This window comes from Pithys albifrons, chromosome 28 (assembly GCF_047495875.1).
Source record: "Pithys albifrons albifrons isolate INPA30051 chromosome 28, PitAlb_v1, whole genome shotgun sequence".
Classification (NCBI taxonomy): Eukaryota; Metazoa; Chordata; class Aves; order Passeriformes; family Thamnophilidae; genus Pithys; species Pithys albifrons.
Genome location: NC_092485.1, coordinates 2113047 through 2140035, shown reverse-complemented (window position 1 = coordinate 2140035; position 26989 = coordinate 2113047). Strand labels below are relative to the sequence as shown.

The 26989-nt window shown below is 48.9% G+C and overlaps 1 protein-coding gene across 5 annotated transcripts; it reads right to left on the bottom strand.

Moving 5' to 3' along the window:
- Nucleotides 1-887: 887 nt before the first annotated feature.
- C28H6orf89 (chromosome 28 C6orf89 homolog) lies at nt 888-26989 on the bottom strand. 5 transcript variants are annotated; one of them, XM_071578585.1, is made up of 8 exons: nt 26923-26989; nt 22670-22877; nt 20869-21034; nt 8411-8565; nt 8001-8116; nt 6879-6993; nt 5954-6077; nt 888-5316 (listed from the first exon to the last, which is right to left on the bottom strand). In XM_071578585.1, the coding sequence occupies exons 2-8, from the start codon at nt 22856-22858 to the stop codon at nt 5231-5233; spliced, it is 951 nt and encodes a 316-aa protein (XP_071434686.1). In that variant the 5' UTR covers nt 22859-22877; nt 26923-26989; the 3' UTR covers nt 888-5230. The 5 variants fall into 5 exon arrangements, with proteins under 5 accessions (XP_071434686.1, XP_071434684.1, XP_071434687.1 ...); XM_071578583.1 differs by lacking the exon at nt 26923-26989 and adding an exon at nt 26625-26674; XM_071578586.1 differs by lacking the exon at nt 26923-26989 and adding an exon at nt 23443-23613.

Genomic DNA, 26989 nt, shown 5'->3' with positions numbered 1-26989 from the left:
GGACATGGGACACACCCATGTCACCCATGTCATTGTCCTTGATGAAGAGGCAACACTGTGGCTGGTGCCAAGGAGTGCACAGGACAATTCCTGTCTCCAGAGAGGAAAACTCCATGCCCTTCCTGGGCAGCTGTTCCAGGTCTCTGCCACTCTCCATGGAAAGTTCTTCCTCATGTTGAGGTGAAACTTCTTGTTTATGGCCATTGCTCCTTGTCCTGTCGGTGGGCACCACCAAAAAGAGTCTGGCACCATCCTCTTGGTACCCCTTGGAGACATTTAAATGTATTAATGAGATCCCCTCTCAGTCTGCTCTTCTCCAGGCTACACAGGCCCAGCTCCTGCAGTGTCTCCTCAGTTCCTTTATCACCTTTTGGCCTCCTCTGGACTCTCTCCAGTAGCTCCTTGTCCTCCTTGAACTGTGCAGACCAGAACTGAACACAACACTCCAGATGTGCCTCACCAGGGCAGAGAAGAGGGGCAGGATTCCCTCCCCTGACCTCTGTCCACTCTTCCCTGGATCCCACTGTCCCTCCTGGCACTCTGCTGGCTCAGAACAGCTTGTCAGACACCAGAACCTCCTGTTCCTTCTCCCCAGAGCTGCTCTCCAGGGCATCACCTCCACCCTGTGCTGGTACCTGAGGTTCTCCCTCCCCAGGAGCAGGGCCTGCCCTTGCCCTTGTTGAACCTCATTAGTTTTCTCTCTGCCCAGCTCCCACTGAAGGGCAGCACAGTTTCTTTCTCCCAAAGTGTTTCTCCTGACATTTCCCAAACAAAAGTGTTCATACTCATAATTTAAAATTATTCCACTTGAAAAAGTGCCCTAAAAAGGGTTAAATACCCCCTCAATGGCTGACATTCAACATGAAAATAAAAATCAGGAAAAGGGAAAAGGTGCATTAACACTTGTATTTAATTGCAAAAAGTAAAAACTTTTTTATTCTTCTGACATACAAATCTCATTTATTTACACACTATACAGGCTTTTCCCAAGTATTTACAAAGTTTGCAATATATTAAATTATGACCATCCATAAAATTCTGTATTAAGTGCATATTTACATTCTTTTTTTTCGAATCCACCACTGAATTTAGTGTTCAGCATTGAAACAGTCTTTATGCATATATAGCTTTTCTTCCCAGCACCCCTGAGCCTTTGAATGTGGCTCCCCTCCCCAAGACAAAGAGATAATGCTAAAAATAAATCACCTGCCATTTGTTTGAATGTCCAAAGCAAAGGGGAAGTCCAGCATCTCCCTTGTCTAACCCAGCAGGACATTAAATCTGCCCTTTACAAGGAGGATGTTCCTGAAGAGAAGAATATTGAGTTCTACCTATAAAAATTACCAAGAGGGGAAAGTTTGGTTTGCAGGAAGCAAAAGCTCTTTGTGCATCCACCAAAATGGCCTCAGCCCAGGAAATGTTGGGTTCTCTTGGGGACCACAGAGCCTGGGATTGGGTTGGATGTGGAAAATTCCCTCCTGGAGCAGCATTACAGGGTGGACCAGGGGGTTTCAAGGCAGGAGGATCCCCCTTTCTGAGACACTGGTGTTTACAGAGCTCACACCTTTACCATGAGGTGTCCTGCTCCCAACTCCTCCTGCCTGGGATGCTCCTGCTGCTGGAGCCCAGGAGGTCAGGAGAGGAGGGAGATGCTTTGATCCAGCCCAGTCCAACCAGCTTCTCCACCAGAACTTTGCAAAACCAGGGAGAAGTCCAGAGACTCACGGGAAATCTGACTGGAAAGCTCTCCAGGGTGTTGCAAAGGGAGCCTGAGGCTGAGACCCCTCAGGGGAATCAGTGTGTGCAGTGCCAGTGGGGAGGAAAAAACCAGAAAAGAAACAAAGCAAGCAGAAAAAAAAAGAAGAATCAATAGAAACTGTCAGCTTGGCTCCCGTGGGGGCTGCTGATTTCCTGGTACTGAAGTAAATCATAATAGTCCTTTCTCCTCCTTTCAATTACCCTGAGTTCAGGACTGAGAGCAACGGGCAGTGACCCCTGTCTTGGGAAGCAGCTTTAAACCACAACCCTCCTGCCCAGCTGAGGGGGCACAGCCCATCCTTCCAGCCTGGCAAGGAGAGAGGTGACCCCTCCCCACCTCTGCCCTCGGGTAGTACCGATTTGTGGTGTGATTTCAGAGCAGCTTTGCAGCCTCTGGGATGTCTCAGCTCACAGGGAATGAGCCCTGAAGCACAAAGGGGTTTTAACACATTGGGGTGAACATGTTGACTGGAAAACCCTCTGAGCTGGGCAGGGTGGGATTGGGGGATTGTCCAAACCAGCACAGCCAGTGCCAAAGGGGAGCTGAGGTGAGAGAGACCATGGTGGGACACCCTGTGTGACTCACCTGATGGAGTCTGTCACCATAAAGCCTCAAAAGCTGCAAAAATAGTCCCACTCCCCCAGTTCAGCCTCACCAGGCTCTCCAGGGAAGTCCCAGCCTCCTGCAACCTTTCCAAGGGCTCTGTGAACCTGGAGCTCTGGGTGAGAAACACAACCAGGGCTCTCTTGCAGCTAAAGGCATCCAAAGCTCCTCCTGGCCATCCTACTTTTGCCACTGTGGCCTCAGCTCTGGGATTCCCACCTGGCTCCTTGCCCACAATGCCAAAGGTGTGAGCACCACTCCCCTGGCAGCTGAAGGCAGGAGCTGCTCTGGAAGCTGTGCTGCAGGCTGGGGCTTGGCAGCTTCAGCCAAAACCGGCTCTTTATCAGCAGGAGAACTGCCCTCCTGTTTTAGTTTAGCAGCTAATTCCTTACAGCTTTTGGAAGAGGAAGAGAAAATATACTGGAAAGCTTAAAAACAAATGATGTAAACTCCGAAGGGAGCGAGGTTGGGACATATGCAATGTATCGCCCAGACACCGAGCTGGAAACTTATGCAGAGCCCATAAAGTGCACTTGGAGAGCTTCTCTGCAAACAGGCCACACTCACCAGCTCCTGTCCAACCAGCTGCAACTCTTTGAGGAAGGCAGAAGCAATATGTGGGAACACTTTCACTAAACAGGCACAAACCTGCCCTTTTCCTCCCCTTTTCCCCCAAATCTAAACAGCAACTGTAAATAGATCCATTTTCTCTGCTCCTTCCCAAAAGAGCCAGACAGCCACAACAACTTAAGTGCAGACTCTCAAAATCCAGGCATTTCACAGACACTTGGGAATTGTCTCTGCAGCTCTTTCACAAGTTACAGTCAAGGACACTTAGCAGTGACAGCGTCACTGAACCGCCGCAGTCTCAGCAAGAAAGGTCCAGCAGCATCTCTGAGCAAGTGCTCTACAAAAATGGGTCAGGTACAAAACCAGTGAGAGGTGAAGGAACCTTGTCAGCCTTTGAATTTGATTTGAGAAGCTGCCAAAGTGTAAATAGCAACAGTCACTAACGAGGTCCTGATTCTGCCATCACCAAACTCCCGAATTTCCATCATCTAAGCCCTAGGATTTAAGAGGAGGGAGGGGGGTGGTGTGTGTGTGTGTCTTGGCATGTACAAGACTACATGTAGTGTCATGAGTGTAAAATACACCCCAAGCAATGAGAATACTAATGGAAGTCTTATTAATCCAATTCTCTTTAATGTTTTGCTACAAATTAGATTAGTCCTTTTCTACCCCGAGAGAGTCAGACTCTCCCCCTTTGGTTCTGGTGTGTGTTGGTCCAGCACTGAGGGTCATTAACACAGACTGACACAGGTGCTGGGGGTGTTCTCAGTGTTTTGACAGGATAAAAACAAGGATCATGCATAGAAATGTTTGTAGTGTCAAGGCCTCAGACTAAATTCTTTGGAGCAGGAACTGTCCTCTGCCTTATCCTTGTGCAGGAGCCAGACGTGGTCATCCCACTTGGCAGCTTTTGTCAGCCCCTAATAAGATCAGTACGATGTTTGCTCCCATTTTGCTCGAAAACAAAGGCTGGACAGACATTTTTCCAATCTGTCATTTAACACGTACCTCAAATATTTACAGAGAAAAAGGCTCCTGCTCCTGAGAACAGAATTAACTCGCCTGCAACTAAAACCCCTCCCAGTTCCATATTAACAAGTGTGAGAGTATGTCCTGAATCCCAGCCCTGGGCTGTGAGTTCAGCCTGACACATCTGTAAATGATCTGCAGCAGCGGGATCAGACCCAGAGGATCAGACTTGGAAGGGGCGGCAGCATCCGCAGGCTGCAAACACAACCCGAGCCTCTCTCAGGGCACTGGAGACAGCACTGCTCCAGCAGCAGGAAACAGGCAAAGGCAGCTTGGAAAGGACCCAGGAAAAACCAGTGTTCACTCTGAAGACAGAGCTCCAGGTCTGGAAGGAGTCGATACAAAATTACGCCAGGGATGAGGGAGCTTCCAGGTGCTCCCGTAGGTGCCCCGGGCTGGGAATGCAGGAAGTGCCTCCAAAAACAGGGAGCTGAAAAAGGCCATGCAGCCCTTGGTGTCTCAGGGGAAACCTGTACAGAGGTGCTCTGCTCCCAGCCCTGTCTCCACCCAGAGCTCCTGCACTCCCAGCACCAGCACCACGTGTGTGTCGCTGCTTTTGCAGGAAAGGAGGTGGAGGGAAAAAAAAGAATTACTATTTGACTCACAACCTGCAGATAGAGAATCACAAAAGAGTGAGCACAACAGAGAGGCCTGAAGAGATTCTTTTGGTACAAGACTGTTGCAGTGGGCAAGGGGCAGAGACCCTCAGGCTCAAGGCTCCCCCCAGCCCAAGAACAGGGAGCTGGGACCAGTTTTGGGGGAGACACAGCCATGGATGTGAGGGAGAGGCAGGGTGAGGCTGGGACACATCACCAATTCATTCCCTTTATAGCACTGGCCTGACAAGACAGGCTCAAAGCTTCCTCCTCAGGAGGAATGTACAGAGAAATGTCACACACCCCCTCCACTCCCAAACCCCCCAGGAAGTTTCAGAAGTGCCATAATCCACAAAGGACACAAGGTGAATCTCATCCTGAGAAATCCTTCTGCTGTTTCTGGAAAAAAAAACCCTTTGCTGCAAACCCAGGGCCTACCTGAGGGGACAGGGAAGGTCATAAATAGCTTGAGCTTCTCCCAAAACACATTTGAGGGAAGGCAAAGAATTACCTCAAGGGTCAGGAAAGCAGTCCTTTTTAAACACTGTAAACATGCAGGGTGGCACAGTGCCTGCCCCAGGTGCCCCAGCTTGATTCTCAAGACGTTGCCTCAGCTTCCAAGCTGAAAGTCTTCTTGTGCTGGGAACAGCTCTGTCTTCCCACCCCTCTGTCCTTAGCTGGCAGTTCCATCACAAACCACTGCTGGCTCTGTCCCTTTGGCCATGAAGCTCATTGTCCAGTAATCTGTGCTGACATAACCTTTGGGAGAGGCAATGGAGAGGCCATATTAGATGAGTCCATCCTTAACTGACTGCTCCCATCTCCCAAAAAGGGATGAGTGCATCCTGGAGCTTTTTGGAGAGGCACTTCCCTCAGGGAACACTGGGTTTGTAATAGCCATCATGTCTTGTGTAGCCTACACTGCTCAGTCTGGACACTGAGCATCTCATGGTGTCCCACTCTGTGTGGTCCAGGCGCCAATTCCCAGTCCAGAAGGATCACCCTCAGTACTGTGACAAGCAGGCACACACCAGTCTGGGAGTGACAACAGCACTGACCAGTTTGGAGGTGGCAATGGCACACACCAGTTTGGGAGTGACAACAGCACTGACCAGTTTGGGAGTGACAACAGCACTGACCAGTTTGGAGGCAGCAATGGCACACACCAGTTTGGGAGTGACAAGAGCATTGACCAGTTTGGAGGTGGCAATGGCACACACCAGTTTGGGAGTGACAAGAGCATTGACCAGTTTGGAGGTAGCAATGGCACACACCAATTTGGAGGTGGCAATGCCACTGACCACTGTCCCAGGTCTCAGAAAAGCCCCAGCTGGGAGAAGCCTCCTGACTCCAAGGGATTCCCCAGTCCCTGCACTCCACAGCTTCCAGTACTCACCCAAATCCCCAGCTTCCAGCTCCACCTTGAACGTCTCACAGTGTCCTCTGCACGTGTCCAGAGGTGCCACACTCAGGGTGAGCTGCCCACTTCCAACAGCAAAGAGGCTGTGCAGGCTGTAGCTCTGGGATGAGAGGACAGGATCTCAAAAGCCTGGCCAAGCTTCCCTTGGGTCTGTCTGGCCAAAGGGGGGGCAGGCACTGCCCTGCAGGCAGGTGAGACAGACCAAACAACAGGTTTGCTGCTCCCCCAGTTACCAGCACATCACAGAGTCACAGAATCAGGGCTGAGGGGGCTGCAGGCAGGGGTTCTCCTCCCCTCCAAGGCAAGGCAGGCCCTGCACAGCCCCAAAACCCACAAGAAAACAGAGCAGGAGATCAGGCCAGAAGGCTGAAGGGTCACTGTCTTCAGTGAAACATCTCCATGGGGAGGTATCTTGGAATGGGTGGGAATTACTGCCAGGAACAATCCCTAAAATGCAACTCTTAAATGAATTTGGCATAACTGTTCCCAAAAAGAACATCCCCTCACCCAGCTACAGAGCAAGGCCAGGATATAAATGTGAACAGAGCTGGGATCCCACATGGACATCCCTGCCCATGGCAGGGAGGGGTGACATGAGATGATCCTCAATGTCTCTTCCAACCCAAAGGACTCTGTGATTCATTCTTTATTCCATGACAACCCCAACTGCTGAGGTGGGCACAGGGCATCTCCTGGCCAAAACTGGACACAACTGCTGGGAGCTGGAGCCACTCTGAGGTGCCACTTCACACAGGGATGGACAGAACTGACACAACCCTAAATTATGCTGCTTCTCAGGATTCTATCAGCTGGAAATGCCCTGCAAATCCCATAAAGACTTGGAGTTGCTGGAAGACAACCCACAGACAGGAAAATAATGTCTCTGGAATGAATTTCTCACCTTATTCCCCAAATCTGGATGGTGGATAAGGAAGCAGCTCTCCAGGGACACTGTCTTGGGGAAGGACTGCCAAGAGGATTCGGGGAGAAATTCCTGCAGAATCAGAGATTTGTTCCTAAACAGAGCAAACCAACCCATATTAAAGAAATGTCACACAATGATAATGTTTGCATTTAAAAGACATTTTCCAGACAAAATTCTTCACAAACATTTATGCTTGATAAAAGCATCACAGACTGGTCCTGGGAACTGGGAGCAAAATTTCACCTCTCAGCCTCTAAACCTGCACTCCTTTCTACCTTCCACTTTGTTTCTGCACCAAAACCATGTGAACAGGGAACAAACAGCCCATGATGGATGGTTAGTTTTTCTCTCTTCTTCCCTTTAAATGATCTGAGTCACTGACTGGATGCATTAATTACAAAAGATGCAGAGAGGTGGCATTACACACAACCATAACTGAAACCACATGGTAAGGCCAGGGGGATCCAAGCTTGTTCTCTAGACCAGAAAATGTAACTGGAAAAGGCAGGGTGGGGCTTGTTATTCCTGACATGATTAATACTTCTGTACCCTGACCATTCCTATACCTTAGAGCCTTAGAGAGCTCTGAGTTGTTCATGTCGTGTGGCTGCACTAAAGGTTTTGGTTTAGAGGGGGAAGGATTGGAATTGGCCATTTTTTCTGCATGAGACCAAACACAATTTGCAGGATCCCCTGACTTTTTGTTACTTCTCAGTGTAGCAGAAGTCCTGGAATCTCTTCTCACTCAGTGCTGGTGGTGGGGGATTCCCACTGAGCAGACAGGGGTGACCAGAAATGTGAATCAGCTGCCTCAGGTGATCAAACCACAGCCCAGATAATTAATGTACAGCCTGAAAAACAGGACTGAGCAGTCACTGGGATATTTTTGTCATGTAAGGGAAGCAATACCTGAAGTCCAAGCCACAACACTCCATTTTTAGAGCAGGAGTCTTGGAACACATCAGGGCCAGGCAGCAGAGAGAAGCCTGTAAGCCACTCCTGTTCTCCTTCCCTGTAGCTACAGTGGAGTTTCCAAGCACTAGAGGATCACACAGGCAGAGCTGTGTCCACCTCTCACATGCTTGGCCTTTGACTCACCAGCCAAATGGGCAGCTCCACAATTCAGCTGAATTGTCTTCTGTTATAACCTCTGCCAGTTCTGGATCCTGGGACTGGAAATGCTTCAGTTCTTCAGAGGAGAAATGCTGCCCTGTCTTAAAGGACACGAAACAAAGATCAGAGCTGTGTCCCCAGGGTTCCTCCCTGCTCCCCTTTCCCTATCCCAAAGAACATCCAAGATTGCAAAGTTTCCAAATACAATGATAATTAGTCAAAGCAGTCAAAGGAGTCAACTCTCACCCCCCATCTTTATACTGGGGTGAAATTTCTTCTTAGATATTCTGTTCTACCTCAACCAGCAGTTTGAGTTTGAGGGTGGGCAGAGGTCTTTGGCTGGGGCTGCTCAAGGGTTTGCACCAATCACCCAGCCTTACAAATCCATGCATTACCTTGATCAGAAAAGGCTGATGCCTCTGGAACTTCTTTGCTAGTTCTCCCAAGTCTGTCAATATCTGAAGGCTTTTCACAGCAGAACAGACTGTGCAGTTTGCAGGAGGTGCAGAAGTGTTCTGTCTGCAACCTGCTGCCCACCAGTCTTGGCATCCTTGGGAAGAAACAACAGGAACGTGTTTAATTAAGACAAAAAATGAAATGGAAAGCAGAAAATCTCTGTGACAAACTCATTATCCTTAACATGAAACACTGAGATTTCTTATAGTTTCTGATGGCTGTAGTTAACTCAAAGTTTCACTGGGCAGGGAACTCAAGAGATTGTTTCCAGCACATTTTGGAGATATGGCTGAAGGTTGTGAGAAATGGGAGAGCTCCAGGGAAATCCCACCTCTCTGTCCACAAGCCATACAGGCTGAAATACTCTTTCATCATCAACCATCACATGTAGTGCAATTAAACTGAAACAAGTCCACAAGCAAAAGAGCAACCCAATAAGTTATCAAGGAAATAACACCCAGGAGACCAAAAATAAAAGAGTAGCTGGTGCCATGAATCCTGCTAGGAAATATCTGGAATCACCATCCTCCCCTTTGCCTCTGTGTTAATTAAGAACTAGTTTGTCCCAGGCAATGTTTGCCCAGTTTGCAGAAGGTGCCAAGGAATGTGGGATTTCACCAAGACTGCTGCTGCTGTTTTATTCATTCCATGCATTGACTTGAAGATGAAACAGGGAGAAAAGTCCCAGCATGAGGAATCCCTGGACCACAGTTACATCCATTTTAAATTCCAGAAATCACTGTTGCACCACGATCAGCTGAACTGGCCTACAATGAACACTGTGTGTGTTTACATCTTCAAAAATTCAATTTTCACCTGAAAGCACAACTTGATGTTTATATCCTGCCTCCCTCCTCCAACTTAACAGCCCTCCCAGCACAAAAAGTAAGGAAGCATTAAGAGAAGGGACATGTTGCAGCACAGAATGAGCAGGACAATGAACACCCCACATGTTTCTATGCTAAAGATGTGCAGGAGAAGCCACCACGCTAAGAATACCCTGAGTTGGACCCACAAGGTCATCCAGTCCAACCCCTGGCCCTGCACAGACACCCCAACAATCCCACCCTGTTCCTCAGAGTGTTATCCAAGCATTGCTGGAGCTCTGGCAGCCTTGGGGCTGTGCCCACTGCCCTGGGGAGCCTGTTCAGTGCCCTCCACCCTCTGGGGGAAGAGCCTTTTCCTGATGCCCAACCTACACCTCCCCTGACAAAAATTTTGTATCTGGAGGTACAGCAGATGGTTGTGAAAAACGGGAAAGCTTCATGGAAATTCCACTTCAAACCCCCATTTTGTGGCAGCAATAGCTTTGGTTCTGCAGGTTTAATCCCATGGGAGATGTTTAACTTGGGAAGTGGCAGCAAACCCATCCCAGCTCCTGCTCTGTCAGGGTGGGTTAGGAAAAACCCAGGGCCTGGGACACATCTCATGTGAACATGCAGAGTTCTCACAACAGGCCCACCCTTCCCAGCACGAGTCAGCACAGCCCATGTGGCCTGGACACTGCTGCAAACTCAGGAAATGGAGGGGATGGGAAAGGGGAGAGAAGAGTGAAGTCTGTCTGCAAAATAAGGTTGGGAAATGAGGATGCAGAGCAGCTTTTTGAGGGGAAAAAAAGACCAGGCCCAACCTGCCTGTTGCTGCCATCAGCACTTCCAGCCACACTCAGGCTCCTACACGTGGGAAGTAATGGATGAACAGCACTTAATAGGAGAGCTCTTGTTTTCTTTTCCCCTCTGACATCTGCAACAGGCAACAAGGAATGTTATAGAGGATTTAGGTTCATTGGGACATGACAACAAGGAGCAGATCAGGATTCATTTTGCTTCTTTCTTGTTGAATATTTCCAGCTGACTCCCAAATGCTGCATTTCCCACCCTACTGCTGGGATATGGACTGAAAGGGATCAGGATAGAATTCCTACTCTTTCTGGAAGATCCATCTACACTGCTTTGAGGGAAAGGGGGGAAAAAAAGGCAAAACAAAGTGTAAAATCCTTCTTGCAAGCAGAAGTCCCACTCCCATGAGAAAATGCTCCAACGTACTTTCCCTCCCTGCTCACAAGAGAAAAAAGCAAATCTTTGTTCCACTGCCTGTAGAAAGCTTCAATTTTACAACAACAAAAAACCTCAACTCACAAAAAACAGCTGGTCAGTGACAGGAAACAAAAGGCTGAAAGATCTCACCAGAGAAAGGGCAGTTGCCACGAAGAGAACAAGCAAACAGACCTTGTGGTCTGTCATCAGATGGGGAGTACCAGGACTATAATTTCTCCCTGGGCAAACTCAGAAGCCTCATCCCAGGGCATTAAGCACAGTTGTCCCCAAATTTTCTCTCTGGGCTCAGGGCAGTACCCCATGGAATGGGATGCTAATCAGCTTGACAGTACAGAGCTTGATTCCCCTTTTGAGCCAGGCTGGATATTTGCATTCTCAATTGCTCGATTCAGGAGGCGATTTCTTTTCCCCATGAATAACCGAGCACGGTTGAGATGCATTTCAAATGCTGCAAGTGGGGTTGTGGGATTTTTTTTTTTGGTAATTAATCTTTTAGATTTATTGTGCAGGGTGTTAGTCTGTGCACCACCATGTGTGTGACTGGCATGACAAGTACGGGCAGAGCCTGCCCTTCCCAGGGAGGGCGGGAGGAGAGACAGAGGAGCCAACACGAGCTGCACACTGGGGACCAAGGCAGGGTTTTACCCAGGATGCTTCTGTTCTCCTCTCACCCTCCCCGCATTCCTTTCACATTATGACCCTCCCCAGACACCCCAGGGGGTTGTTTTGGTGGAGGTCAGAGTGCTGTCTGTCTGCTCGGGGAGGGAATGGAAGATGGACTCTTCACCCAGCACAGACATCACCCCCTGGTCCCATCCACTCCCATCCAAGGTGCTGGGTGTGGGCAGCCATCCCTGTGGAGTCTGGGTGCAGGAGAGCAGCTGTTACACTGAGCTGTGCATTGTGGCTGCTCCCAACCAGCCTCTGCTCCCCTTTCTGAGGGGCAGGCTTCACTCTGTCAGCAGAACCTCCCCTTCCCCATCAGCCATAACCACCTATTATTCCCTTTTATGTGTTATTACTTCTCCAAAACAAGAGTTGTCTTCTCGCTGTGTCAGCTCCTGACAGCACAGCCAGGGCTGGGATTTCCAGCTGCTCACACAGCACAGACCAAGAGATAACAACTCTCCCTTGAAACACATCTATGATTAATGCCACAAGGAGTTTATGACTCTACTTTCCACTACGCAGAAAAATAATTTACAACTCAACATCAATTTAAAATGAGTACCCCGCCCTTCTTGGCTGTTTCCACAGAGGATCTCCCAAATTTCTGGCTGTCCCCAGCACTACCAAGGGGTGTGTGTGCACAGCCCCAGAGATGCTGGGTGTGGACGAGCAGATTGGAAGCTCAGAGGTGACTGAGAAGACCTGGCCCTGCTTCTGCCCATTGCAGCAAAGCAAATTAACTTAGGGAAACTTGCCCACATGGATGTGGGAGCAGGATCTCAGCAAGCCCTGCTCTCTTCAGGGACCATATGGAGGGCGCAGGATCAGCCTGTCAGTGCAGCAGGTTCAAAGGGAACCTTTTGTGTCCTTTTGTTCCTGCAGGACACAGAGCCAAGGGCTGCTCCTGACCCAAACAGAGTGCTGGAAACACAAAACCTCCTGTGTGTGGAACTGCAGGTGCTGAGGCAGCTTGCTGGCTCCTCACCAAGCTGCTTTGCTGCCCAGCACTCAGGACTGAGAGGCTGCAACAATCTCCAGCAGGCAAATGACAGCCAGGTCTGCACAGGGAATTCTGGTCCTGGGAAAGGAGATTCCCCCAGGATTTCACAGGGGCTGTTGTTGCCATCACCCATGATAACTCCAAGGAAGCTGGTTGGTGCTCTAGGCAGCTCCAAAGCTTGGTACTAAATCCCTGATTCCTCTTTCTCAGGATGAGACTATTCCCCAGTCCCACCACACACCTCACCAGGGACCAGTGGTGAGTATTCAAGCGGCTTCAGCAAGCCTTGGATGAACTCAGGGCTCCCAAGAATGGCTTTGAACTGAATATTCCCCAGACATTCCTGTGTCCTTTCCTGTAGGTCCACTGTACAAGCCTGGCTGTTCCATTAAAAGGTGATTCTGCCCCTCTGCCCTGCTCAGGTGAGACCCCACCTGCAGAGCTGCCTCCAGCTCCGAGTCCAACATCAGAAGGACATGGAGCTGCTGGAGCAAGCCCAGAGGAGGCCAGAGATGCTCCAGGGGCTAGAGCCCCTCTGCTCTGGAGCCAGGCTGGAGAGCTGAGGTGTTCAGCCTGGAGAAGAGGCTTCAGAGAGACCTGAGAGCCCCTTCCAGCATCTAAAGGAGCTCCAGGAAAGCTGGAGAGTGACTTTGGTCAAGGGCCTGGAGGGACAGGACAAGCAGGAATGGCTTCCCACTGACTGAAGGCAGGGTTAGATGGGATATTGGGAAGAAATCCTTCCCTGTGAGGGTGCTCGGGCCCTGGCACAGGGTGCCCAGAGAAGCTGTGGCTGCCCCATCCCTGGAAGTGTCCAAGGCCAGGCTGGACAGGGCTTGGAGCAACCTGGGCTGGTGGAAAGTGTCCCTGCCCATGGCTGGGGGTGGGATGGGATGAGCTTTAAGGTCCCTCCCAACTCAAATCATCCTGGGATTCTGTGATGAAGAGACCCATGAGATCCCTCAGTGCTCTGACATCCAATTCCTACCACCAGAGAAGGGCTGCAGCTCTCCCTGCAGTTGAACATATCCTCCTTCCAGATGCTGGATTTTACAGTGCTGCTTTCCATTACTTGAGGGGCAGGAATTTGCAAGGTCCAGCCTTTAACCTTAGAGGGAAGTTGCAGCTCATAACCTACTGTTATTTCTTTGACAGCCAAAGAATGTACAGGGCAGGTTGCTCTTGCTCCTGAGGTCTGAGCAGCCACTTTCTGCCTTGGGACCACTGCAGGCTCACAGACATCCCTTGAGTAAACAGCTTGTACCTTCTGCTGTGCCACTACAGCAATATACACTCCATATTTATCACCACATCCCTCTACCCAGATTTTATAGAAAGATAAAACAGCTTTTAAAACACTCAAAGCAATTTAGACATCGACTCATGACCACAATCTATGACATGGGTAAGTAAATCCCATCATTCTCACTTTACAGATGTAGAAATTCCAAGCTCTGCAGTTACCATGTGGCACAGTCTGGAAGAGGCATTTGGAGCACTTTGTTGCCTAAGCAATGTTTCTCAAACTCCATCTTGCTGAAGTGCCTCACTAGGCTAAAAATTAATTTGATCATTTATAATGTCATGTCAAAGTCAGGCTGAACTGATGGGTTCTTAAGTAAGTCAGGCAGGAAACATAAGGATTATTAATTACAGCCTGGGAGTGCTGATTAAGACCTGCATCACTGTGGGGGTTTAAATATATACTACAAAGAGTGTCCCTGTCCAGCATAAGATCCTCACCCCTTCCTCATATTGAACTTTTATTGTAGCTCTGAGCATACTGAATATATTTATACCAGGAGAGAAAAAAAAGCACCTCCCAGTTTGGTTCGTGGCATTTTTAGGAACAGCCAGGAACAAAGTAACAGCTACAAATAAACCCATCAAGGAATCTTTATTGTTGTCCTGGGTACAAAGTCAACAGCTCGAAGAACTCCTCATTCATCTCACTAATGGGTAAGGGCTGCTCCAACAGCTCAGGGATGATTAGTCAGTCTCGAGCAGAGCACAGAAATGATTTTGATCCAACGAGATATTGTGAAATCAAGTCTGCTGAGCCAAGCCCAAGAGGAATTCACAGTCCACCAGGGCAAAAGAGCATTATTTCCACAGAAATCTGCACCTACCAATCTAGAAAATGGAAGGCAGGGGCCAAGCTGTCAGGAAAGCATCCAAAGTCCACTCCAGCTGCACCTCTGGTTACCTGCCTCAGACAGCTTGTGCTGCATGAACAATCTGCCTTGCAGGAACAGCCTGTGAAACAAATCCCTCCCAGCTGCTGTCACCTGCCTGCTGGTGGCTTCAGCCTGTGAAAGGTTTGACATGTGTGTGTCACACATGGCCATTAAACTCCCCTGCAACAAGCCACTCATGGCAAATACTATTTCCAGGGAAGCAAATCCAAAGTGAGAATTCACTTGCTCTGTGATTAAGAAAACAAGAAATTCTGGAGGCATCACAATATCGAAGCAAAAGGAAGAGTTTTTCATGTTCCACAGTGATTTGGAGTTACTGCCAGCAAATCCAAGCAAACAGTGCACTGGCTGAACAGGGGCCAAAGTAATGCTGTGCATGAACAGCCTGGCACTGCCCTGCCCTGCCAAGTCAGCCTTTTTATCCCCCTTTGAATGAGCTAAGACATGTCTGTTGGTCTCTCAGGTTATATCACAAAAGGGTTGTTTACACACACAGACACAGACACACACAGACACACAGACACACACAGAGACACACACACAGACACAGAGACACGGACACACACACAGACACACAGACACAGACACACACACACACAGAGACACAGACACACAGACACAGACACACACACACAGACACACACACACACACAGACACACACACACAGACACAGACACACACACACACACAGACACACACACACACACACAGACACACACACACACACAGACACACACACACACACACACACAGACACACACACACACAGACACAGACACACACACAGAGACACACACACACAGACACACACACACAGACACACACACACAGACACACACACACAGACACAGACACACACAGACACACACAGACACAGACACACACAGACACAGACACACACAGACACAGACACACACAGACACAGACACAGACACACACAGACACACACAGACACAGACACACACACACACACACACACAAGAGCAGCTAAACTGGCAGCTGTGCAGGGATGGGAGGGAGCCCTGCACAGAGCTGTGACCCACAACCACCTCCAAACGTTCCAGCCCCTGGAGTGGGTGCACGAGAACATGCACAAAAACAAGAGCAATAACCAGCTTGACTTTGCTTAGGGAAAAACAAACATCCTTTGTGAGCAAGAGGACAGAGCCACGCTGAAGGCAACGAGTTAGAAAGCAGATCCTGCCTTACCTCCCAGGCAGATTGTTGTGCAAGCCTTCATTCAGAGCAGGCCCGTGTTCCTTGGGCTCAGACACCCCTGGACCCCACGGGTCAGACACAGCGTGGGCTGCACAGCCCATGGGGAAAGGCTGGCTGGAGACCTGGAAGCTCATCCCACACTGCACTCAAGGAGCAGAAAGGCCATCCCTGTGCAAGCCAAGCATGCTGGATGCTCCCCTTCTGCACAGAGCTGTGCCAAGGATAAACACACTTCAAGGCTACAGTCAGAGGAGTGGAAGGAAATGTGTTATGTGTTTGGCCCCTCTCAGGCTGCCTGCAAAGGGTTAAGAGCAGAGAGAAGACAGGAGCTGGCCAGGTGCCAAGGCAAGCCTCCAGCTAAACCCAAGGTGGCCAGCCAAGAGGCAGAGGCTGCTGCCCTCTCCCAGTAACCAGCTGCTGCCCTCCCCCAGTAACCCAGCCTGCTGTGACCCGTCCCCACAAACAGCTCTGGCACCCAGCAGGCCCTGGGATGTGACAGTGACAGGCCATTTACAAGGTGCTGCTGAACACTGCTCCTCCAGCTGGGTTCCTTGCTCTGAAATAATTATGTCTAAACCCCACAGGCAAGATTTTAGCCCTAGTGGTCTAGGCAAAAAGGAGTATGTAACACATGGAGTGTTCTGCAAGCTGGGGGCAACTTGCACAGCATCCCTTTTCCAGCATTGATTCCAGGTGAGCAGCTTCTGAGCCAGTTGGTTCTGAGCTGCGCAGGATGAGTGTGGCCAGGGCTGGGTCTCACCATTAGAAGCAAATCTGGATTTTCCTCAAGGTCATTACAACCCCCTGCTATCAGTACAATGTGCAGGTTGCCCCATTGTTGGACCACAGTCTGTTCCCCACTGACAGACCTGCCCTGCTGAGGCTTCTGAGCTGCAAGGACTGAACTTTGAGCAGACACACGAGTTAAGGTGAGAGCAGCTCAATGCTCTGCTCATCACAGCACTGTGAGCCTGGCAGGGAGCAGTTACCAACCAGCTGACATCAAAACTCATAGTTAGGTGCTAACAAAGATATAAGGGTGACAGTTGTGAAGGGAAGAATCACTGAAAATCAAGTAGACTGACCATCACTGTGGTTTTAAAACTTCTGTTAAAAGAGAAAACCCCCTTTCATTTGCCTTTGATTACTACAGACTTTGAGAGCTCACATAATTACTTCCTGATGCTTGTAGAGCAGAGGGAAGTACTTGTACCCCTACTTTGCACTAAAGAAGTGAAACACAGAGGGAATAACTTGTCCATCCCAGCCTATGTCAGAGGACAGAAATTAATTCAGGTTACACAGACCCTACTTTCTCCTTGGAATAGATTAGATAGCTTTGAGTTAACCCAGATGCCCATCAAAATCCACTGTGTTCCTTACAGCAGGTAGACACAGGGGTCTGACAACCCCTGAGCTCCCTGGGGGTATGTGTAGCACTGATGCACCAAGGGAAGACCTGCAGGCCTGGAACAGGCAGTGTGACCCAGCACTGAGCCTTTCACAAGCTCTGCATAAACACCAGCTCAGGAAGAGCAAATGCAAACCACATTTCCACAGATCTTTTGGCCAGCTGAAGGGATCTTGCCCTGGGAAAACAGCTGAAAGAGAAGCACAGACGCCAAACGCAAGGGTCTAAGAGTCAGCTTTGAAGAAACAAAGGGTGGGAACACTGGGTTTAATATGGGAATTGATCTGGGGGAGAAAGCCAGCGAGCAACAGAGCACAGAGAGAGGCAAAAAGGAAATTTACTTTGGACTTAATCCTACAAACTTAATGCAGGAGTGCTTTGTGGATGCTGCTTCTCACCTTGGCTGCTCAAAGGTCCACCCACACCCACCACCGACAGACAGGCAGCCCTTGTCACCCACAGCATGGCTCCCAGGTGAAGGGACAAGGAGGAAGGTCAGCTCACCACGAGCAGGAGGGAGAGGGAGCATATCCAGCACTGCTGCCCCTCCCAAATCCTCATCACCTCTCTGCTGTGGGGCTCTTGGGGGAAACCGTGCAACTGAGCTGCCCTTGTTCCGCAACACAAACCTGGCTGCTCAGCCCACACCTCCCAGGGGACTGGGCTCCAACCTCAAAACAGGACACAGGAAAGCTGCCCCACAGCTCAGGAGGGGCAGCACATCCCAGGCTGCAGCCCCACAAGGAAGGAACCAGAGCATCAGTGCACCCACGCTCGTGTCCGCACTGGGGGAACTCTGCCAGCGCCGCCGGTGGGCCAAGGCAGCCTCCAAATGACAACAGGTGGCTTCCAACAGGAACAGCCCCAGCTGGATTTGAACTGGTGCCCGAGCACAGAAAGCTCCAAGTTTCATCCTCAGCCCCCTCAAAATTTTCATCAACTGGGATCTCTGTAAGGAAAGGAAGAGCAGACTGTACACTGAGTCCCTTCATTAGAGGTTTCCTCTGCTGCTCAGTCTCCCTGCACAGAGCAAATGTGCATTTTAGGGAAGAGAAGACTGAGAGGGATCTCATTAATGCACATAAATACCTCCAAGGGGCACCAAGAAAATGGTGCCAGCCTCTTTTCGGTGGTGCCCAGAGACAGGACGAGGAGCAAAGGCCATAAAGTAAAACACAAGTTTCATCTCGACATAAGGAAGAACTTCTTTCCATGGAGATGGCAGAGCACTGGGACAGCTGCCCAGGGAGGGCATGGGGTCTCCCTCTCTGCAGACATTCCAAACCCACCTGGACACATTCCTGTGTCACCTGCTCCAGGTGACCCTGCCTGGGTGATCTCCAGAGGACCCTTCCAACCCCTACTATTCTGGGATTCTCTGATCAGAGAACACCAGACCTGCCTGCAAGACCTCCCAGCAACAAACAGGATGACAAGATGCAGCATTACCCCTTCCCTTCAGCAGACCACAAGGCAAAAAAATTAGGGGCAAAATAATCCAGATGTGCACAAGGCAGGGCTGAAAGAGCTTATTAGACCATTCAGCCCCAGGCCATGGAACTCCTTCTTCCAGCTCCCTGCTGGATGGCTTCACCAGTGTCCTCTCAGCAGCCAGCTGTGAAGATGACACCAGTGTCACTGGGCCAGCCCTGGTGGCTGCAGCTGCCTGCTGGGAAGCCAGGACACGAGGGATTCCCACAGGAACCCTGCCAAGGTTCAGGCTGGGTGCTGCACTCTCCCGTTCAAAGAGCCAGGGTCTTGTCCAGTCCCTTTTTCTGGAATCAAAGTCACCCCAGTCACCCCTCACCAATTTGTTAATTGGAACATGCTGTGGCTTCCACCACAACCTAATACTGTGGAAAAACAAGAGTAGGAACTGCCTCATCCCCTTGTCCTCTCTCCTCCTTTCCCTGGAACTGGCTTGCTGCCCACCCTATTGCTCACCACTTCTGCAGATTTCCAGGACTCAGGGTGGCAAGAGGGATTTTATTTGCATTTAAACAACATCACATCCTTCCTCTCCATCCACTCTTCCCTCTACCCCTGCTCCTTCTGGTGTTTCCCAATCTTCTCACCATTCAGCTTGTTTTCCCATAGGTAGCCTAGAATTGCTCCTGCTCTTATTTACCTTCACAAGATGATGCTCCTGATTTCAGGTAACCCTTGTCCTACAAACCTTCTGCTCTCCCAAGGAATCTCCCTGTGTTGTCCTCAGACTAACCCTGTGGTAACTGAAGGAAGAACCTGTCAACTCTCTGGACAAAATCTGACAGAACAAGTATCATGGAATCACCAAATGGGTTGGCTTGGAAGAGACCTTAAAGGTCATTCCCTTCCACCCCCTGCCATGGGCAGGGACATCTTCTACCAGCCCAGGGTGCTCCAAGTCCTGTCCAACCTGGCCTTGAACACTTCCAGGGATGGGGCAGCCACAGCTTCTCTGGGCAACCTGTGCCAGGGCCTGCCCACCCTCACAGGGAAGAATTTCTTCCTAATATCCCTTTTAAACTTGTTCTCCATCAGCTTAGGGCCATTCCCTCTTGTCCTGTCACTCCATGGCCCTGTGAAAAGTGAAACAAGCATTAAAGTTCCCATTGGTTTCCATTAAAGCTCCCACTGGTTTCCATGTCCATACAGGAGCAGGGAAGTGGCAAAACCTGTGGCAAAACTGCAATGCAGTAGATAAGCAGGCTCCTAATGCCAGGTGCTTATCAGAGCCACCTCCTCACCTTTGTTTTTCATTCCCAGAGAGATCCTGGTGGACAAGGAAGGAGAGGAACAATGGGAGATACCCTGTCCCACCCATACAGACCCCAGCCAACAGAAATCCCACGTCAGCAGAAGAGAGGGAGTCACACAGAGAACACAGAACAGAGGGAGGCACACAGAGAACCCAGAATGGTGCTGGCATTTCAGGGAGCCCTTTTTAGCTCTGCCAGGAAGGTCAGAGCCAGCACAGACAACTCCAACACAATGAGGTGCTCCAGCTAAATATAAACCCATTGAGGGCATGGGTACAGGAGTTTGTTTATACAGAGAGCCGACAGACCATCAACACTGTGCCACGTCCCTGCTGCAAATAATTCCCAGCTTTATCATTACTGACAGTCTTTGTGTTTCAGCAGAGAGGCAGAGCTCAGGCTCACACCCATCTGCCAGTCTAAGTCAGTGGAAATGATTAACTGAGAACAAGCAGAGCTCAAACTTTTCCATTTCTATTATACCATTCTAGGAAAATCCATGATGTTCCTCTGCTGTGATGGGATCACCTCATTAGGGAGCCCTTATCTGACTTCCTCACACACACACACTGCCCCTAATGTTGCATTAATTGCTACCAACACCACAGCACTCAAGCCCTCAGACCTTTCCCAATATACCACCTGGCAAAAACTACTTTTCCTCAAACCCAGGTCACATACTGAGGTTTCTATACTTTGCTCAGAGATGTCAAAATTTGGTTGAGAAACTGTTTTTGCCCTACTCAGAAAAAGTAAGAAAAGGTGACATTTACCCAGCAAAGTTATCTCAGTTCTGCTTCTCAAAACTGCAGAGATTTCTACAGGAAAGGGAACTCTTGAGGCAGAAAAAGCCTGAGGTGTTAAAAGCAAGGGAAAGGGAATGTGCAAGAATGAAATTATCAAGTTAGAAACAGGATATGCTTCAGCCCTAATGAAGACAGAATTCAGGATGCTATTTTTAAACACAGTGGTAGGAAAAGAGAAAACCACGAGGCCAAGCCAGTAACTCATTTGTAATTTGGTGCCTCAAACGACTCATGTGGCTGGTATTTCAGTTGGTATTTCTTGCCAGGCTTATGCTACAGCAGAGAAATCATTTCCTTACTCTCCAGCATGTACTTCTTGGCAATGGGCAGAGGGAGCAGGCGGATGTGGCCCAGGAGGGAGCCCCAGGCCTGGGCTCTGGAGAGCGGAGCTTCAGGAGGCAGAGGGTTGTAGGGCTGGATCACGAAGTAAACAGTCAGCAGGACCAACCCCAGAGTGAGCAGGGCCTGGGAGGGAAAACAGGCACAGCATTAATTGTGCTGCAGGGAGCTGAGGTGTCCCCAGAGCAGGACACACCTTCTGGCTGGTACAGAAGGGTTGTGCATTGTGAGGTGAACACTCGTGGGTTTGCTGTGGCTCCTCATACAACTGCAATGCTATTTATGTACAGAGAATCACAGAATGGATTGGATTGGAAAAGACCTCCGAGATCATCAAGTCCAACCCTTGGGCCAACTCCAGTCCCTTTACCAGATCATGGCACTCAGTGCCACGGCCAAGCTCAGTTTCAAACCCTCCAGGGATGGGGAATCCACCCCCTCTCTGGGCAGCCCATTCCAATGCCTGATTACTCCTTCTGTAAACAATTTTTTTCTGATCTCCAACTTCAATTTCCCCTGGCAGAGCTTGAGCCCATCGTGCCCCCTTGTCCTGTTGCTGAGTGCCTGGGAGAGCTGAGCTGTCACCCAGTTTGATTATCAGAGCTGCCCATGGGTGACATTAAACAGTGTCCAAACCCAAACCACACAACTCTGTTCCTATACTTTAGCACTGCAAATAGTCCAGCATGAGGTCAGTAAGGTTTACCTACAGACAGGTCTGATTCCTCCCACCTAACCAAATAAAAGCTGGCACTGCTGCCATCCCTCTTACACAAGGAAAACCCTGTGGCTTCTGCAAACATCCGTCAAGCCTCGAAACACTTGGGCAGAGTTGGCACCAGCTCCCTCCTCCATTCCAGAATCCCAAATAAGCCTTCAAGGGATGACATGACGCATTTCTCCCCCTGGCCAAAGTCAAACTGAATCAACAGCAAAAACAAGAACAGAAGCTGAAAGTTCAAATTTGCAGTTTCCTGTTCCCCTGCCTGGTTTTACAGCTTTTTATAGGACATGAGGAAGAAAGTTTGGATTTTTTTCCAAATTGAAACTATTGCAATGGTTTTGCATAGATGACACTAAAGTATTACTGCATATTATGTCAGTGAGAAGGTTTTCATCCTTTAGCAAACACCTGCTCTGGTGGAAGGTGTCCCTGCCCATGACAGGGGCTTGGAACTAGATGATCTTTAAGGTCCCTTCCAACCCAAACCAGTCTGGGATTCTGTGATCTCAAACCTACCTAACAACAGCCTCTTTTCACCCACTTTGCAAACCTTTTTACAGTATCTTTTAGTTAAGGTTTTGAAAACCATCAAGTAGGATGGCAACAGGTTTATTTTATAGACTAGAAGGAGAATAAAGACAGGTAGAAGCTCGTGGCAGGGTCAGAAACAGAGCTGGGTTCATCATTCAACCCTGAACTTCAACAATTTCCTTCCTCATATTTCCACTAAGGCTGCCAATGCTGGGAAACTTTATCTGAAAAATCAAATCAAAATCTCATTATTTAATAATTCAAGGGGAGAGGAAGGTGTTGACATGGCAAATTTTCAGCACACATGAGCAATTTAAAATCTTGGCCAGCTGTCTCCTGTTCTCAAACCAGCTCATGGCATGAAGGAAGGAAGCTACGCTTCCCAGCTTTTTAAATAAAGATCTTGGAAAGCTGATCAAGAAAATGCAGTGGTAAATAAAAGGCTTAGGTGCAAAAGGAGGACTCTGACCCTCCAATGGTGTGTACATGCAGAGAAGACACCTTACCTTGTAGAGAGCCACTAAGAGAGGGTACCGTGGAGGGCCCCTTTGGGGTTCATTCCTTTCCAGGAGCTGCTTGATGAACTTCTCAATGGCTTTTTCTGACATGCCACACTGGTGGCCAGTCTGCCTCACCAGGTCAATGGTCTCTGAGAGCTTGTCATAGATGCTGAGCTCGTTGGCCGAAAGCTCCATGGTCTCTGCTGAGAAACCCCTGGGGAGAGATTGGGTGTGTTAACAGAAATCCCTCTGGATCCACAGGGATCCCAGGAACATGGCAGTGCCCAGGGGTCCCAGGAACATGGCAGTGCCCAGGGGTCCCAGGAACATGGCAGTGCCCAGGGATCCCGGGAACATGACAATGCCCAGGGATCCCGGGAACATGACAATGCCCAGGGATCCCGGGAACATGGCAGTGCCCAGGGATCCCGGGAACATGGCAGTGCCCAGGGATCCCAGGAACATGGCAGTGCCCAGGGATCTCAGGAACATGGCAATGCCCAGGGATCCCAGGAACATGGCAGTGCCCAGGGGAGCTGGAAGGCTTCCTCTGGAGCAAACCTGCTCCCAGCCAACATCACAACCTTCAGCTGCAGCCCCAACAGTCTCTGCTGCTCCAGGATCTCCCACTGACTCAAAGAAGCCGTGAAATCACCTGACAAGAGCAGAACCAGCTGAGAGTCACAGCTTATGTAAATGCACAAAGGCTCCCAGAAATCAATGAAACTCCATTTATTCATCTATTCCACGTGAATCCATCCCATAAAGAGATTGCTCACCCAGTACAAAAGCCGACACTACAAAGCTGATCATCACACACAGCAGCCAAGTTAAGCTCTGCTGTGCTATAATTTTAGTTGCTTATTTTAACCTGGATTTGTTTTCCTGAAATCCCCCGTCAGCAATAGGAACAGGACAGAGAAACAAGCAGGATGTGAGGGGCAAAGTTCAGGAGTTTACAATTTGTTTAAATTTTCGCAACCTAATGTTCAGGCCAACTGATTATTGAGTAATAACAACAACGTGATAGCAGCTGCTCTGCAGGCAACAAAGCTCCCACCTTCCCCTCCAAGTCTGCCTGCAGGTTGTCACAGGCAGAAATGCCTCAGAACTAAATAAACCAGCAAGAACACAGGCTTGTAAGAACACATCTATGAGCAAGAAACACTAAATGGCCAAAAAAAAGGGAACGTGTTCCTCTCCCACTCCCCCTCTGCACAAAGGCCTTGCCTTACCAAGAGCAGCAGATGGGCTGAAGGAAAGATGAAAATAAAGGTAAAAGCTGCCAATGTGAGAATCCAGTTGTTAGAGAGATGTTTTGCTTTGGAAAAACACTGCTGGGGGAAGGGGAGCATCTGGGAGGTGTCGCTTTGCCTTGTGTTTCTGAGCTGGGAAACTCTAATCTGGATCAAACTGGGACAACTGGGAAGCAGAGTTCAGCAATGAAAGCACACCCTGAGGCCCATCACATAAAAACACAAGAGGCACAATCAATACTCCCAGCTGGAAATCAGGCCCCTCTCCTCATTTTGCTCTAAAACTACCTGACCTCATGAACCAGCTCATGCTGACAAGCCCTGTGTGAAAGTGCCACCTAAACCTGGGTTTGCTCAGCTGTAACTCACCCTGGCTGCTCCCACAGCACCAATAAGACATACAGGTATGGAAGGATATATCAAAAAATAAGATTCTCTTGTTAGGCAACCACATTTGAACCCTGATTTGCCTTTATAACACTGCCCAACAGCTCTCCCCCTAAACCACGTGCTCCTACAAGTCAGAACTCAAGCAATGGCAATTTCAGTATCTTTTTGTCTGCCCTGCTAGGGTGTAGTTCCAAAAAAACCCTTCACAGAACTACCAGCTTCAGCCATTGCTCCTCTCCTCCCGAGATCAACTCCCTGTCCTGCTCTTGCACACTTGTTTATGTGGTCACATGGTGAATCAGATCAGGAAAATTTATCTGGCTGGAAAATAACCCTGATTTGTTTGGTCAGCAGCTGCCTAAGCATCCAACTCCAGCAGTTAAAAGTCACATGTTCTATTAACACTAGTGTCAAATTTCTAACCACAGCCTTACAAACACCAGGAGGTTAAAATGCCAAATTAAAACATAACCCCAAGTGCACAATGAGAACACACTGCACTACAGTGCCAGGTTAATTAGCTCCTGGACCTCTTTTACTGGCATTCCTTGCATTCCACATAAATATTTGTCCCAGATCTTACCAACTGAGCAGCCCCATGGGCGAGCAAAGCTGCCCCCAAGCAGGTTGGATCAATAATATCTCATTATAGATTAAGTCTCCAAGGCAGGGAGGGACCTTTTCTTCTCCTCTGTGAAGCACCTGCCACACACACGATGACAAAAACAAGCCATTGCTTTACTACCTTTCATCCATGCAATACCCTGATTCATGTAACAAGCAAGAGCCAGCACTTCTGCAGGATATTAAATGCCCTTTTTTCCCAGTTAGTCCAGTTGCCTTGACACTGTAACTGCTGTGCTAAATGGTCTGAAAGGTTATCCAGTGTCCTCTGCCTCCCGAGCTTCCAGGTGTGATGCTGTCCTGTACAGAATTCCAGCAGATTCCTGAAGTTTCCCCTGCTTGTAGCATCTGCCTGGAAGCACTTACAACAATTATTCCCACAGAAATGCTGTCAAACACGGTGGTTTCCCCCTGTTCAAGCCACACAAGAACCCTACTGTGATACAACACTGAGATGCATCCCAGTACCCACCCCCTCTACATCCACATTCCACTCTGAGCAAACACGTTTGGAGACAAGCCCTGCAAATCACAGCCACCAAAATATCACACACACACCCAACACAGCTCCTTGAAAAAGTCAAGTGTAACTCAATCCTCAGCTGGGAAATAAGGCATTATGCTCCCACATTGTTGGGAGCACAGATGAGGCCCTAAAAATCACATATCAACCCATTATTTCCCTTCCTATCCCAACACAACAGACCAAACAACACCAGGCTGCTGTTCCCTCACACACACTGAGCACACCCCCTGAGACAGCCCTTTAAACCAGGAACCCATCAGTGATCCTGGTGTTTATGAACTCCACCACCCCAGGAGGAATGAGCAGCTCCCTCCACACACAGAAACAGCCATGGCTGGAAAGGTTTGCACCCAAACATCCCGTTCTGCCCTGGGTGTTGAGGCCAAGGCTTTGGCAGGTAAATATTTGGAGATAAACAGTGCTGAAGGAGTTGTTCCCTTTGAAAGGGAAAGTTTGCTTGTCTTGCTGGTGAACCTACAACTATATATACATATACACACACACACACACATAGAGACACATATATATACACACACATATATATACACACATGTATATACACATACATATATATACACACATATAAGCAGACATATATACACACATATAAAAACATATATGTGCATATATATACACACATATATACATATATGTGTGTATATATAAACATATATGTGCATATATATACACACATATATACATATATGTGTGTATACATATATGTATATACATACACACATATACACATATATACATAAACATACATATATATACACACATATACACATACAGACATATAGACACACATACATAAAATATATACCTATATATAAACATATAGAAATAGATATATAGAAATATAAATCCATACATACATACAGAAATGTGTAAATATATACAAAAATATGGATATTTACATATATATGTGTTTCTATATGTGTATATATATTTCTGTATGTATCCATATGTACACACTTTTATGTGTGTATATATATGTACATATTTATATATATACACACATACACAAATACATACGCATATATACAGATACACACACACATATATATACATATATATACATATACATACACACACGCGCGCATATATACACACACATACACATACACACATACACACACATACATATATATATATATATATATACCTTCCCATCTGCTTTAACACCCTCGCCGCCTCTCCCCGACCCTGCCCCAGGCTCAGCCCCAGCCTCGGGCTGAGGCCCCTCGGAGGGTCCCGCAGGGTCTCGCCCCTCTCTCCGAGGCCCCGGGGCCGCAGCCAGGGGGGCATTTTCTCAAACAAATCGATAAATGGCAGCAGACACACCCCCACCCCGGGCTCGGCCTTCACATGGCCGGCAGCGCCCCCAGGCCCGGGGTCGCGGTCTGGGCTGCGGGACCCTCCGAGACCCCTCCCGGACCCCCCCGAAGCGCCCTCGGCCTCACCCGGTGCCCGCCCGGGGCCGCCCCGCTCCGGCTCCGGCTCCGGCTCTGGGTCCGCTCCGGCTGCGGC